Genomic DNA, 15,139 nt, shown 5'->3' with positions numbered 1-15,139 from the left:
ATAAAAGCTGAAATAAATCATTCTCTCTACTATTATTGTGACATTTCACATTCTTAAAATAAAGTGATGATTCTAACTTACCTAAGACAGGGATTTTTTTTACTAGGATTAAATGTCAGGAATTGTGAAAAACTGAGTTTAAATGTATTTGGTTAAGGTGTATGTAAACATCAGACTTCAACTGTACATAGAAGTGCACACTATTCTTTTTTTTTTTAATGTATCTTAAAAGTAAAAGTAATATAGTCAACTATACAACTTCTACTACTACTACTACACTTTATATCATCCAATAATATATAATGAAAAACACTCAAAATGCAATTATGTTAATTTCAAATATTTATTTTGAAATATAGATTAGGTGCTCTTCTTTTTATAGCAGGAAGTAAAGGGACTGGACAAGGCTTTGCCTATAGCTGAAAACATCCTGGAAATGAGCGAACGCTTCCCTGGTTTCTTCATGGTGGAGCACACACTCTCTGTTCGGCAGGATTCTTGATCATTGACAATTGCTGGGGAAAAAATGTAAACATAACATTTTCTTTAACTGACCCTAGTTAGTGTGAAGAATTAGTATTGCATTATTATTATTGTAATATTCTACATAATTTACAAATGTAGGGCGGCAGGTAGCCTAGAAATCTCATTCCGCCTATTTAACACAGAAGTGTTACATAGGCTACCCCCAGGGCTTAGACTGTTTAGTGCCAAAAAGAAGGGGAGAAAAACATGCAAAAATATATATACATATAAATATAAATATATATATATATATATATATATATATATATTCGTCAACTTTCTTATATCTCTCAGATTTAGGACAGACACTTTCCATGTAGTGAATATGTTATTCAATGCATTTGTATCGGCTATTAGCAGTAAGGACGATACAAACCCCTCGGCCTAGACAGGGCTTAGATTCTTGTGGGTTAAAAAGCATGATCATTACAAAGGTGCAACTCATGCTGGGGACAATAAAAGGTCACGCTAAAATGTGCAGTTTTGTCACACCACACAATGCCACAGATGTCTCAGAGACAGAGACTGAGAAAAATAGGAGCAAGGAAAAACGCTGGTTGACTTGTTTTGAGGGAGCGTGCAATTGGCATGCTGACTGCAGGAATGTCCACCAGAGCTGTGGCCAGAGAATTTAATGTTTATTTCTTTACGATAAGCCGCCTTCAATGTCGTTTTAGAGAATTTGGCAGTATGTCCAACCGGCCTCACAACCACAGACCAAGTATATGGCGTCGTGTTGGCTGTAGGGTTATGGTGTGGGCAGGCATAATCTACGGACAACGAACACAATTGCATTTTATCAATGGCAATTTGAATGCACAGAGATACCATCACGAGATCCTTAGGCCCATTGTCGTGCCATTCATCCACCGCCATCACCTCATGTTTCAGCATGATAATGCATGGCCCCATGTCGAAAGGCCTGCATACTCACCAGACATGTCACCCATTTAGCATGTTTGTGTACAACAGCGTGTTCCAGTTCTCACCAATATTCAACAACTTCACACAGCTATTGAAGAGTGGGACAACATTCCATAGGCCACAATCAACAGCCTGATCAACTCTATGCGAAGGAAAAGTGTCACGCTGCATGAGGCAAATGGTGATCACACCAGATATTGATTGGTTTTCTGATCTACGCCCCTACCTTTTTTCAAGGTATCTGTGACGAACAGATGCATATCTGTATTCCCAGTCATGTGAAATCCATAGAAAAGGAGCCTAATGAACGTATTTCAATTGACTGATTTCCTTATATGAACTGTAACTCAATAAAATCTTTGAAATTGTTGCATGTTGCGTTTATATTTATGTTCAGTACACATTTGAGTGTAATGACTTACCTGTTTCACTGACGGCAGGGGTCTGGTTCTGGGAAGGTGTTGGAGTGCAGTGGTTCTTCTTGTTGTCCTTCTTTGTACACTGGGTAACAAACAGTCATTTATACAGTAGGAGAAATTGCACACAAATGGTATCAGTGATTACCATCATACTGTACGTAATGAATAAAAATAATCTGAAAAATGTGTATTTTGATGACATATGTACCTTTGGGTTGAGTCCACAGAGAGCGCTGAATCTTCCTCTCTTCTTTTCCTTTCTGCCAGTTGTTGGAAGCCCAGAATTACCTACCTCGTCACTGCCAAGTTCATTGCGTGATGACAACTGGGTCATGGAGGGAGGTGAAGAGCTAGCCTCATTGCATTTCGTTAGTAGTTCCCTAGTTAATGATTTGACCAGGGCATCGTCAAATGCATAATCCGTTGACTTCATTGCAACCTGGAGCATCTTCTCTGACCCGAATTCTTGAAGAAGCCCCTTGTAGACAGCCTTGAAAATATTTTGAATTTTCAGATTCTGGGGTAGGCTTGAGTTGGTTCAAGGCCTGAGGTGCCACAGAACTCAGACAGAATCCTCTTTGTGAGAACTCTTGATGTTTCACCAATGTCAGAGGATTCCAGTAATGTGATAGGGGTGATCATTGACAGCAATCTAACAATCAGTAAAAGTACCAAAGAGGTGTAGTCATTGCTAGTGGAGTCACATGATGCATGTGTATCAGAGTCCATGGCTGATGGAGTTGATGGATGCACAGAGGCACTAGACATCTCCAGATCTTTGTTGTCCATCTTGGATTCCACCTCTCCTAAAACTTGAATATCCACAGTTCCACCGTTTGGTGTGCTGCTGCCAGACAGAGATGGTCTAGGCAATGATTTGGCACTAGACTGACGGCTAGTGGTCATGAGAGCCGGTCTGTCAGAGTCAAGTGTTCCAGCATCAGTTGGGGACAACCCATTGATTATGTTCATCAACTCTGATAATTCTTCTGATGAATTGGAGGCCACAGAACAGGTATCCATGACCTGATTGACCATTATATTGGTGAAAAGGCTCTTTGTGTCACAGTAAACCTGTGAGGAACTAATGGAGATGTCAGAAGAACTCGGGATAAGCCGACTTGTGTCCTGCAGAGAACCATCAGAGATGATAGTTTGGCAGAAATCGGATCCTTGTGATGGTGGAGGAAGCCAGAAGACAATCTGCTGTAGCAGACGTTTTATTGACTCCGTAGCAAAGGAGTACACAAGGTCAGATGGAAACTCCCTGGATTCTTCAGAAGCATTCAATCCTGTCTTCAGCTTCAAAAGAATAGAGTCAGACACGGTCTTGCCAGCTGGCACAAAAAGATCCTGGGGGGTGTTGTGACTCTTTATGAGCTCATAAACTTTGTCAGTGAGCTCATGTGAGAAGTTCTGAAGACCGTCCCTGGGGCTGAGTCTCGCAAGTCTTCTTGTAAAAGAAGTGACATCATCTGCAGTGGCTATGTGTTCCGTATCTTCTCTTGGAATGACCTCCATAACAATGTCAACTATGGCAGAGATGGTTTGCCTTGTGTAATTTGCTGACCCTTGTGAATGAGTTGAGGAGTCACTCATATCAATGACCGAACTCCTAATGATAGGACAATAGCTTAAAACAGGCCACTCATCGGGGACTGGAGTGCCTGGAAGAGAATTTGTAAAATCACTCTGGGACCCTCTGGTCATGGCAGAGGTGATGGACAGGAAGGACTTTGAGGAGGATGGCCGGTGTATCTCGTGTCTATCAGTTCTCACCATGTCAACATCCTCCAACATGGAGCCCACGATGGAACGAGTCAAGAGGCCTTTCTCTGAGGTGCTCATCCTCTCTGACATAGACACTCTCCTCTGGATTGTCATCAGAGTCTGACTAATTAAGGCTTTGGAATAATTTACCATGCTGGTCTGGCTGCCTTCATGTTCACTGTAAATCATTTTTGTAGAAGTAGCTGTTCTGCATATGGATTCGGTATGTTTGGGGGCCTCAACCACACTGTCTAGGAGGACCGGTTGTTGCTGGGCAAAAAAGTCCTTGACCTTGGTGAACACATTGTTGAACAGGTTAACAGTGCCTGGCCAAATGATCTTTCCTTTCACATTGGCCCCGTTGTGAACACTGACAGGAAGGGTTGAAGCTGACAGTGATCTCTCTAACTGGCTAGACACTGAAGTATCAGACATTTTAGTCATCTGGGTGAAGCTATTAAGGTCTTTAGTGATGCTTATGACGATGTTGGATGCTGCAGAATTGGTGTGCAGAGAAGAGGTGAACAAAGGTGGAGTTCCACTCTTCTGAAGGATTTTGACATCTCTATCATCACCATCATTACTGGACTCTGCACAAATGTCTGCACATCTACCATCAAGGCTGGTATTTACAATGCCAATCAACCCTGATTGAAGGATCCCACCAGCTATATGTGAGGCTTTAGTTTGAAACTCCTCAGTACATAGTTTGTCAAAGGCTGTGGATTTAAGACTTCTAGAGAATGCCTCCTCATCATTGGTGTTCTCACCATGCAAATTGTCCTGTGTATTGACAGCATAGTCATCAACAGATAAATATGATTTGGAGGCGGCAAGGACGTCAATCTGAGAAACAACAGCATCCAAAAGCTTGGACAGGTCTTCTGTATCTCCTTTTAGGCAAGAGAAGCATTCCTCCATGGATTCCTCAGAGTGATACACAGTGAGGATTTGACTAATGACCTCCTTGGTACAGGTTTGAAGGTCCGCTTGGATTTCAAGAGAATCCCTATTACAAGTTACCTGAGAATCTAAACTTTCACTAGGTGAGGCAGAACAAGAACTGGTGAAATCATTCAAGTCAGACATGATGCCATCCACAAATAGAATGGCCTCCAGAGACTCTTCAGAATCACACTCTCCAACAGAAGATGAGAACTTCTCCATCACCTCAGTCTTATACAAGACTAGAACCTGGCTGGCAATCGCTTTTGTGGTGTCAAGGAGGACTTGGTCTTGCAAATACTTGTTGAGAGCCAAGATAGGTGTTGGGGTCTCACTTTGTCCTTTTTGTTCATTCATAGATGAGGGGGTTATTAAAAGTGGTTTACAAGAAATGGAGTCCGATGTGACAGCCTCACCATTACTGGAACGACCGACGTCCAGGCACAAAGTTTGAACCATTGTGAAAGAATCTTTTGTGCTCTCCACAAATGTACTTCCGAGATCCCCTTTTTCTGGACAGGTAAGAAGCCTCTTCAGCGTATTTTTCAAGTCGTAGTAACAACCAACAGTGTAAGACCAGATCTTACTTTGATGGTTTTCAAGAAGGATCTGCTCACCCTGTGCAGGGGAGCAGGATGCCCTGATAGACTGGGTAAGATTGTCCATGTCTGAAACAAAGGTACTTACCAACTCAGAGGCCTCAGGGTCAATCATAAGGTCTCTGATCTCACCTATCCTAGGAGTTGGACTAGATGATGTAGTGCCAGAACAACATGATGTACAACCCCTGAATCTTTTAACGATCTCCCGGATCGATTCAGTGGCCTTGGTCTGAAACTCCTCAGTGAGTAGTCTGTCCATACTTTGTGTTGACAGACGAAGACTAGATTTGGCACCTTTGATATTTAGGTTGCTCTCTCCTTGTTTTAGCATCTCCTCGGGACTTTTACAAGCTTCAAGCATCTTCATATGGTCAGCAACAACACAAAGCAGTTCCCTCTTGTCGGGTTCATTTTCCTCCTTATTGCTGAAGTTCAAAACAGTGCCACTGAGGGCTGTCATGACCTGTCCTGTTAAATGTGTCATATCCACCTCAACACCATCCTCTCTGAGAACAACACTCTGCTCAACACTCTTCCCATTAATGTACATCTGAAGTATGTTGGAAACTCCAGACACCATCTCCTCAACCACCTTGGTGCTGGAGACACCACCACTGGCAAAAATGACAGGGGACATTCGCCCAGAGATGGGAGTTTGGATGGCCACAGAGATTATGGAATTGACCTTCTTTGACACTTCTCCAACAATAACCCGGGATAGACTTTGAGTGTCTACCTGGCCCTCTCTTTGCATACAGAAGACATTGTTCAGTGACTTTTTGAAGGAATCCTGGACACCAGTGAGGAGACTGTCCTCAGTGATCCCAAAAAAGTCACTGAGTGGCTCAGATGAAATAGACTCACCATCTCCCTGAGTATTTGGCAACACTGTCTGAGACCTTTGAGAATACAAAGCAAACAATACATCATTCCATATTCAATAGTAGACACGGTAGTCACATCAATGCATAATTCAGTAATCAATTAAATTGGTCATTAAGAGTAAACTGTTACACAGATAACACAACATATTTTCACAAAATGGGTTATGAATAGTTAGGTGAAACCGGTTTCTTTAGGAATGACTGAACATACCCATTACGAGAGGAGCTTGATTTGGCCGTGCAAGACCTTGAGGATTTGCTGCTGCCTCTCTTGCGAACCTTCAGGTTTGTGCTAGAGGATCTCTCTGATTCTGTCAGAGACTTGCCGGATACTGGAGACACATGGCTGTATATCCGTACAAAACGGAAAATTGCAGGGATGATGACCTCCAGGATGGCCTCAGATACAAACCGCACAATCTGCAGGCACATCTCTGCAAGCAATGCCCTCATCACCTGTAGGACCGAAACAGTGTAGGTAGATTACTCATAGCCGGGCTCTGAAACCAAGCTCCTTGAAGAGATACCAACAATCTCACATATGTTCATGAGAATCATGAAAGTGGCATACATTGGAAAGCATGAAAAGCAGTAGGCTACTAAAAAGCTCTTTGTATATAACTGTTTGTGATAATGTGGATGATACTGTAGATAGATAAAAGGCTTGTATCTAATTTTCTTGAAACATCTATTAATATATCTATGAATCATTTTCAAGGTTAAGGGACTTACAGGGTCCATCCTGCCAATGCTTAACTGCCTCCATTGCCTACAGGAGATAATTAGATGTTTTTAGCACCAAAAAGCACACCAACACACATACAATTTATAAAATCCTCCAGATGACATTGCATTCAAATACTACAATAGAAGTTTGGACATACTCCTCAGTAAGTTTTTCCAGAAACCGGATGATAATCGGGTTGAAAGCATCCGGATCGATTGGTGGGAGGTCAAGAGCCCTGGTCTGACAGGCCCTGGAGACACATTCACTTAGGATCTTTTCATTAGATTGTCCCTGGTGAGATGTCCCCTGAACTGCCATCCCAGAGAATTCCACAGATGTAGAGGGACCTGTGTGCAAAGCAGCATTCACCAAGGTAAAGAAGTCAGAAAACATGTAACCTTCTAAGGCAAGTATGTATTAGCCAATTTTGTGTACTTTGTGAAGTTAAGTACCCAAGAAAGGATTATGCACTCGCTATTAGTCCTCTGCTCAATAGATGTCCATACTAAATCACATTTACATGCAAAAGGATTACATTCAGTGAAATTAGAGTTTAATTTATGACCTGCATCAGTGATCTGCTCCACTTTGTTTCTCTTGGTCCTCTTGGTCTAAAAAGACAATACAGTCAATGATATACACGTAGATACTGTATGAAGGCTTTTGGGTCTTCACTCAAGTTCATAACAGAAGAATCAGACCAAGAATGGACCCATTTTTCCGGACCCTTTCATCGAGATCCAGGGAGCGATAGGCAGACATGAGGAGGAATTGTCTGCTGCTCAACATGCCGTTGAGACCCTGGCCGTCCAAGTCTCCGACCTCACAAGACAGGTTCACCAACTCCACCTCGATCCACCGCCCACTTCCAGGGTTTCCGTGTCTCCGGAGCCCAGGATCAACAACCCGCCGTGTTACTCTGGGGAGCCCACTGAGTTCATTCCTCACTCAGTGTGATGTGGTGTTCTCTCTCCAGCCCAACACCTACTCCAGGAGCGCAACATTTCTCTCCTTACCCGGACGGGCGCGTGAGTGGGGCACGGCAGTCTGGGAAGGGCTGAGTGTATTAACCAGTATCCGAACTTTAAGGAGGAGATGATACGGGTTTTTGACCGTTCTGTTTTTGGCGAGGAGGCTTCCAGGGCCCTGTCTTCCTATGTCAGGGGAATAGATCCATAACGGATTATTCTATTGAGTTTCGCACTCGCTGCCTCTAGTGACACTTTGCTCGCTCGTTTTCTGGAGGGTCTCCACGTCGAGGTTAAGGATGAGATCCTCTCCGGGAGGTTCCTTCCAGTCTGGACTCCTTAATTCGTCGCATAAAGCGACGGTTTGATCTTCGTCGCCGAGCTCGTGGAAAGGAGCTCACGTTCTCCGTTGCTCCCCTCTCCACATCACTGCCACCTGCCGCTTCACTGCCACCCTCCTCCGCCGGCTCGGATGCTGAGCCTATTGGGGGTATTATCTCGGCCAAGGAGTGGGACGGAGAATCTAATCGCCTCTGTCTCTACTGCGGCTCCGCTGGTCATTTTGTCACCTCATGTCCAGTAAAACAGAGCTCATCAGTAAAGGAGGGCTACTGGTGACAAGCAACTACTCAGGCCTCTCCTTCTGGATCACGCACTACCTTTCCGGTCCATTCATCTGCTTCCTGCAGTGCCTTGATAGACTCTGGGGCGGAGGGCTGTTTTATGGACGAGACCTGGGCTCGGGAACATGATATTCCTCTCAGACAGTTAGGGGAGCCCAGGGCCTTGTTCGCTTTAATGGTAGTTCTCTCCCCAAGATTCAGCGTGAGAGCTGCCTTTAACCCTCACTGTCTCTGGTAATCATAGCGAAACCATTTCTTTTTTAAGTTCACCTTTTACACCTGTTGTTTTGGGTCATCCCTGGCTAGTGCGCCATAACCCTTCTATTAATTGGTCTAGTAATACTATCCTATCCTGGAATGTTTCTTGTCATGTAACCTGTTTAATGTCTGCTATCCCTCCTGTTTCCTCTGTCTCTTCTTCACAGGAGGAGCCTGGCGATTTGACAGGGGTGCCGGAGGAGTATCACGATCTGCGCACGGTGTTCAGTCGTTCAAAGGCCACTTCTCTCCCTCCACACCGGTCGTATGACTGTAGTATTGATCTCCTTCCGGGAACTACTCCCCCGGGTAGATTATATTCTCTGTCGGCTCCCGAAGAAGCTCTCGAGGATTATTTGTCGGGCTCGACGCCGGTACCATAGTCTCCTCCTCCTCCCCCGCCGGAGCGGTTTTTTTTTTTGTTCAGAAGAAGGATATGCGTGGATTATCGAGGGCTGAATGACATAACAGTTAAGAATCGTTACCTCTTATGTCTTCAGCCTTCGAGATCCTGCAGGGAGCCAGGTTTCACCAAATTGGTCTCTACCATCTCGTGCGCATCAGGGAGGGAAGTCTTTAACACTGTTAGGGCACTTTGAATACCGGGTTCTTCCTTTCGGCCTCGTTTCCAGCTGTCTTTCAGGCACTAGTTAAAGACGTCCTTCTGAACATTTTTGTTTTCGTTTACATGGACGATATCCTGATTTTTTTACCGTCTCTCTGATTCATGTTCAGCACGTGCGAGTGCGTCCTCAGCGCCTTTTGGAGAACTGTCTTTATGTGAAGGCTGAAAGTGCAATTTCCGCTGAGGGCATTAAGATGGGAATCCAGGCTGTCATTGATTGGCCCGTTCCTAAGTCTCTGCCGAGCTGCAATTTCTCCACGTGTTTCATTCTCTCCCTCAAACGTGCTTTAAGTGGTCCGTTTCCGCCCAGGAGCTTTTGATCTTCTTAAGAATCGTTTTACATCCGCACCTATTCTTGTTACAGCATCTCTAGACAGTTTGTTGTTGAGGTTGACGCGTCAGAGGTGGGCGTGGGAGCCATTCTTTCTCAGCGCCTCTCTGACGGCAAGGTCCATCCTTGTTTTTCTCTCATCGCTTATCGCCGTCAGCGTAACTATGATGTTGGTAATGCGGAACTGTTCGCCATCCGCTTAGCCCTAGGCGAATGGCGACAGTGGTTCATCCTTTTGTCGTTTGGACTGACCATAGGAACCTTGAGTACATCCGTTCAGCCAAACGACTTAATGCGCGTCAGGCTCGTTGGGCTCTGTTTTTCGCTCGTTTCGAGTTTCTTTCCGGACATACTCAAAGATGCTTTATCTCGTCTCTTCAGTTCTTCTGAGGTCTCCACCGATGGGGATTCTCCCTGAGGGGCGTGTTGTCGGGTTGATAAATCACACTCCGTCGGGTGTTCCTACTACGGCTGTCCGGCCGTTCTTCAGTGGGCATAGTTAGCCGGCCACCCCGGCGTTATATCCTTCCATTCAGCGTTTTGGTGGCCCCTGTCGTCGATTTGTCGCCGCTTGTTCGGTCTGCGCAGACTAAATCTGGGTGCCGGCCGTCTCAGACATTCCCTCTCGACCGTGGTCTCACATCGCTTTAGATTTTATCACCGGACTGCCTTCATCAGTTATTCTTACGGTTGTCGATAGATTCTCAGCTCATTTCATTTTCGATAAGCTCCCTTCTGCAGTCAGATCATTATCGAGAATGTTTTGAATTCATGGCCTTCCGTCTGACGTCGTTTCCGACAGAGGTCCGCAGTTCACGTCTCAATTTTGGAGGGAGTTTTGCCGTTTGATTGGGGCTTCCGTAGTCTCTCGTCCGGCTTTCATCCCCAGTCTGTCAAGCCGAACGGGCCCAGACTGTTGGTCGCATTTTACGCAGTGGTCCTGTGGTGAACAAAGTGTCGCGTCTGCTACCGGTCTATCCCCTTTTCAGTGTAGCCTCGGGTACCAGCCTCCGCTCTCATCTCAGCTCGCCGAGTCCTGCGTCCCCTCCGCTCAGGCTTTTGTCCCTGAGCGCACCTGGAAGGGGAGGTCCACTTTGCCGTAATAGGCGCAGACTGTGAGGGCCGAAGTCCTAGATATTGTTGCGGTCAGAGAGTATGGCTCTCCACTCAGAACCTTCCCTTTCGCAAGTTGAAGTTCAGTCCATTTCCCAGGTCATTAATCCTGTGCAGTGCGACTTCTTCTCGCATCTTCGTCGCGTTCACCCGGTCTTCCAAAACATCGTCCCTCCCCCCATCCTTGTCGAGGGCGCACCCATCTACAGGGTTCGTAAGATTTTGGACATGCGCCCTGCCCGGTGGTCATCAGTACCTAGTGGATTGGGAGGGGTACGGTCCTGAGTCAGGGATTGGGTTCCCTCTCGGGACGTGCTGGACCGTTCGCTGATCGATGATTTCCTCCGTTGCGCCAGGTTTCCTCCTCGAGTGCGCCAGGCGCTCGGTGAGTGGGGGGGGGTACTGTCATGTCTTGTTATGTCTGTTCCTGTCCTTTCTCTTGATTCTCTCTCTCTGCTGGTCTTTTAGGTTACCTTCTCTGTCTCTCATTCCTCAGCTGTTCTACATCTGCCCTAACTAGCTCTTTCACTATTTGACCTGTTCTCTCTTCCCCCTCTGATTGGTCTCTATTTCTTTCTCTGTTCCTGCTACTTTCAGTTTCCAATACAGCCCTTTGAGTAGAGCAAGGGTAAGAATGATTATAGGGCTGTCCCCGACAAAAACAATTATTTATAGACCGAGAGACATCCTATTCTAATGTTAAAATGTATTTTTCCATATCAGACACACCCTATGTGTTTGAATACAATCACCTACATAGGCACTGAGCTTGTCTGATGCTTTAAGCACACTGTTTGATTAAATAATTAAGACACACAAATGACTCAAGAAAGAGCCCGATGGTGACACTGTATTATTACAGCATAGCAAAGATTAAAAACAGCCGAATCTGTGAAATTGCTTAATTCAACATTTAGGCGGTTCATGAGGCTTGGTGCTCACAGAATCAGTAGGCTATTAAACAAATACTCAAACAGGCAACAGAAGCTATATCTGTCTTACTCCTGTATATATGTATACAGTACCAGTCAAAGGTTTGGACACACCTACTCATTCAAGGCTTTTTTTTATTTTTTACTATTTTCTACATTGTAGAATAGTAGTGAAGACATCAAAACTATGAAATAACACATATGGAATCATGTAGGTACCAAAACGTGTTAAACAAATCTAAATATATTTTATATTTGAGATTCTTCAAAGTAGCCATCCTTTGCCTTGATGGCAGCTTTGCACACTCTTGGCATTCTCTCAACCAGCTTCACCTGGAATGCTTTTCCAACAGTCTTGAAGGAGTTCCCACATATGCTGAGAACTTATTGGCTGCTTTTCCTTCACTGCTGTCCAATTCATCCCAAAACATCTCAATTGGGTTGAGGTTGGGTGATTGTGGATGTCAGGTCATCTGATGCAGCCCTCCATCACTCTCCTTCTTGGTCAAATAGCCCTTACACAGCCTGGAGATGTGTTGGGTAATTGTCCTGTTGAAAAACAAATGATAGTCCCACTAAACGCAAACCTGATGAGATGGCGTAACACTGCAGAATACTATGGTAGCCATGTTGGTTAAGTGTGCCTTGAATTCTAAATAAATCACAGACAGTGTCACCAACAAAGCGCCCCCACATTATCACACCTCCTCCATGCTTCATGGTGGGAACCACACATGCGGAGATCATCTGAACACCTATTCTCACAAAGACATTGTTGGAATTTGGACTCATCAGACCAAAGGACAGATTTCCACCAGTCCAATGTCCATTGCTCGTGTTTCTTGGCCCAAGCAAGTCTCTTCTTCTTATTGGTGTCCTTTAGTAGTGCTTTCTTCGCAGCAATTTGACCATGATGGCCTGATTCACGCAGTCTCCTCTGAACAGTTGATGTTGAGATGTGTCTGTGACTTGAACTCTGTGAAGCATTTATTTGGGCTGCAATGTGAGGTGCAGTTAACTCTGATAAACCTATCCTCTGCAGCCGAGTTAACTCTGGGTCTTCCTTTCCTGTGGCGGTCCTCATGAGAGCCAGTTTGCATTCCAGGTGACTACCTCATGAAGCTGGTTGAGAGAATGCCAAGAGTGTGCAAAGCTGTGATTCAGGCAAAGGGTGACTACTTTGAAGAATCTCAAATATAAAATAGATTTTTTTTGATACCTACATGATTCCATATGTTTTATTTCATAGTTTTGATGTCTTATTCTACAATGTGGAAAATAGTAAAAATAAAGAAAAAACCTTTTGACTGGTAATATATATATGGATGATTTACAAAGCCAGGAACATTTAACAATTAGGCTATTAATTATAGACCTAATTTAGTTGGGTTTTCCTATCTCCTCAATTTTCTTAGACAATTAGGCTAAGGCCAGGGCTGTTTCCCCATCTCTGATGCTGCTGCTGCCTCTGCAGCATTGTTCTCAATCCCAATATTCTGGTTAACTTTGCTATTATGCACATAGCAACATAGGAAAGGGTGGCAATTCTACGGAGCACTGAAGATTATGTTTCAGAACCACGGACAGCGACCGTATCCAATGCAGGAGAAAGAGCATTTGTTATAACATAATATTTGATTTATTAGTGTTGCACCATTATTTTAACATAATATAACCATATACAATTTCAGTATCACGTCTTAGCGTGATGGACTGTGCCATCCCTGTGGCCTCGGCAATAGATTAGTCAACTGAGACAGGTGCAAATCAGACAGGTGTCCATGTGCACCATGAAGAAAAAAACTTTTGCAGCTGCTTCGACTTAAGAAATCCCAGTCAACCAACAGCCTATTGACCAAACTGTCAAACAAATGGGGTCAGCCCTAGATTTACTATTAGGAGATAAAAGGGTATTGCATGGGCAATTTACCTTCCTCAGAACAACATGCTGTAGGGGCAGGTTATAGATATGAAAGATATCACAAATATCCACATCTCTGCTCAATCTATTCCCTTACCTTGACTTTATTTCTCTTCACGGCATCCTGCTCCATCTGAGGCAGAGGATTCTTCTTCACCTCATCCTCTTCTTCATCATTCTGATTATCAACAAAATCTCTCTCAGCTGCATCAGTATCAGTGCTCTGTTCAACTATGGACCTGTTGGCACTGGTCTTCCTCTTGGTCTAAAAAGACAATACAGTCAATGACATACTGTATGTTGCCGTTGGTATACAGGCCTTTGAGAAGAGCTACAGTAAAAAAATGGTGATTGAATATTAAGAGATGGAAGTCTGTTGTAAGGACAATTTATCCTCCAACCTCACAACATGTTATATGGCGTATTGGACAGGTTTAAAGTGTGGACAGGTAAGTCCCCAGATTTCCCTTTCTCTCCTCAGTCTAGTCTCTCACCTTAACTTTTCTCCTTGTCACAGCCTTCAACTCGATCTGAGGCAGGGGATCCTTCACTTCACTATCTTCTGGATAGTTTAAACCCAGGATATCATTCTTCATTTTCTGGACTTGACCTTCCAAACGTTGATGATCATGTGGATCATCTTCGTTTAAACTCTGGAAGAAATTAGACCATTCTTGAAATGCTCATGGATATGGACAATATACCACAGCTAAGAGCTGTTCTTACACATGACACAACGCAGTCATTATAAACTGGTTACCAACTTAATTAGAAAAGTAAAAATAAATGTTTTGTCATACCTGTGGTATACACTCTGATATACCACAGCTTTCAGCCAATCAGCATTCAAGGCTCAAAACACCCAGTTTATAATGGCCAATATATACATTTTTTACAGATAAGGTTTTCGCTATACATACACATAGATCCTATTGCCTGATATCAAGATTCGTAATTAATGCGTTATGGAGTCACCTATTATTATTATAGTTTAGGTAGAATTTTGATAAATAGCCTACTGCTCTTATCTTTGCAAGGATCATATTTCAAATCAAATCAATTCAATTTATATATCCCTTCGTATATCAGCTGATATCTCAAAGCGCTGTACAGAAACCCAGCCCAAAACCCCAAACAGCAAGCAATGCAGGTGTAGAAGTACGGTTTGATGCATAACAACTCCCATAGGTTATTTTCATGCATACATTTTTTTTACAATATAAAAAATGATAATATTCGCGACACATTAACGTTAGCCCACACCGCCACCCAGCTGCCACTACTTGCGGCACCCCTATCGGCATGTCCTGTAAACCCTGTGGTTCCTGCCGCAGCATAAAAAAAGACGGTGCAGCGGTTCCTGCACCACTGCATGGGGCTTCTCTGTTAGCAATTCATAGGCTTACCTTATTATACTCCATGGTTAAAGTCTATGGCTGGAGCCTATGTTCCCATAATGTAAAACTTTACCAAGTGATTACCAAAGAGATAAACTACCGCATTTTACACGGTAACTCAGCCAACGTCATAATGTGAATGCACTTTGACGTAATAAAACAACTTCAGGGAAGA

The 15,139-nt window shown here is 44.0% G+C and overlaps 1 protein-coding gene across 1 annotated transcript; it reads right to left on the bottom strand.

The window, feature by feature from the left end:
* Positions 1-324: 324 nt before the first annotated feature.
* Positions 325-14,163, bottom strand: LOC135549329 (uncharacterized). The gene is made up of 9 exons (XM_064979332.1): positions 14,062-14,163; positions 13,665-13,832; positions 8,166-8,245; positions 6,954-7,046; positions 6,802-6,838; positions 6,281-6,525; positions 6,050-6,084; positions 1,872-1,950; positions 325-515 (listed from the first exon to the last, which is right to left on the bottom strand). The coding sequence occupies exons 1-8, from the start codon at positions 14,161-14,163 to the stop codon at positions 1,877-1,879; spliced, it is 834 nt and encodes a 277-aa protein (XP_064835404.1). The 3' UTR covers positions 325-515; positions 1,872-1,876.
* Positions 14,164-15,139: the final 976 nt, after the last annotated feature.

This window comes from Oncorhynchus masou, chromosome 12, assembly GCF_036934945.1.
Source record: "Oncorhynchus masou masou isolate Uvic2021 chromosome 12, UVic_Omas_1.1, whole genome shotgun sequence".
In the NCBI taxonomy this organism is placed as follows: Eukaryota; Metazoa; Chordata; class Actinopteri; order Salmoniformes; family Salmonidae; genus Oncorhynchus; species Oncorhynchus masou.
Note: the sequence above shows the minus strand (reverse complement) of the source record. Positions and strands in the feature narration are given on the sequence as shown.

What these genes read in the sequence shown, in the direction of transcription:
- LOC135549329 (XM_064979332.1), bottom strand. Translation starts at nt 14,163, where the DNA reads ATGAAGAATGATATCCTGGGTTTAAACTATCCAGAAGATAGTGAAGTG. An exon ending in AGAGGGGAGCAACGGAGAAC is followed by an intron (nt 7,047 to 8,165) that starts GTGAGCTCCTTT and finishes ATGTGTCTCCAG; the next exon opens with GGCCTGTCAGACCAGGGCTC. An exon ending in GCCAAATACTCAGGGAGATG is followed by an intron (nt 1,951 to 6,049) that starts GTGAGTCTATTT and finishes TTTGTTACCCAG; the next exon opens with TGTACAAAGAAGGACAACAA.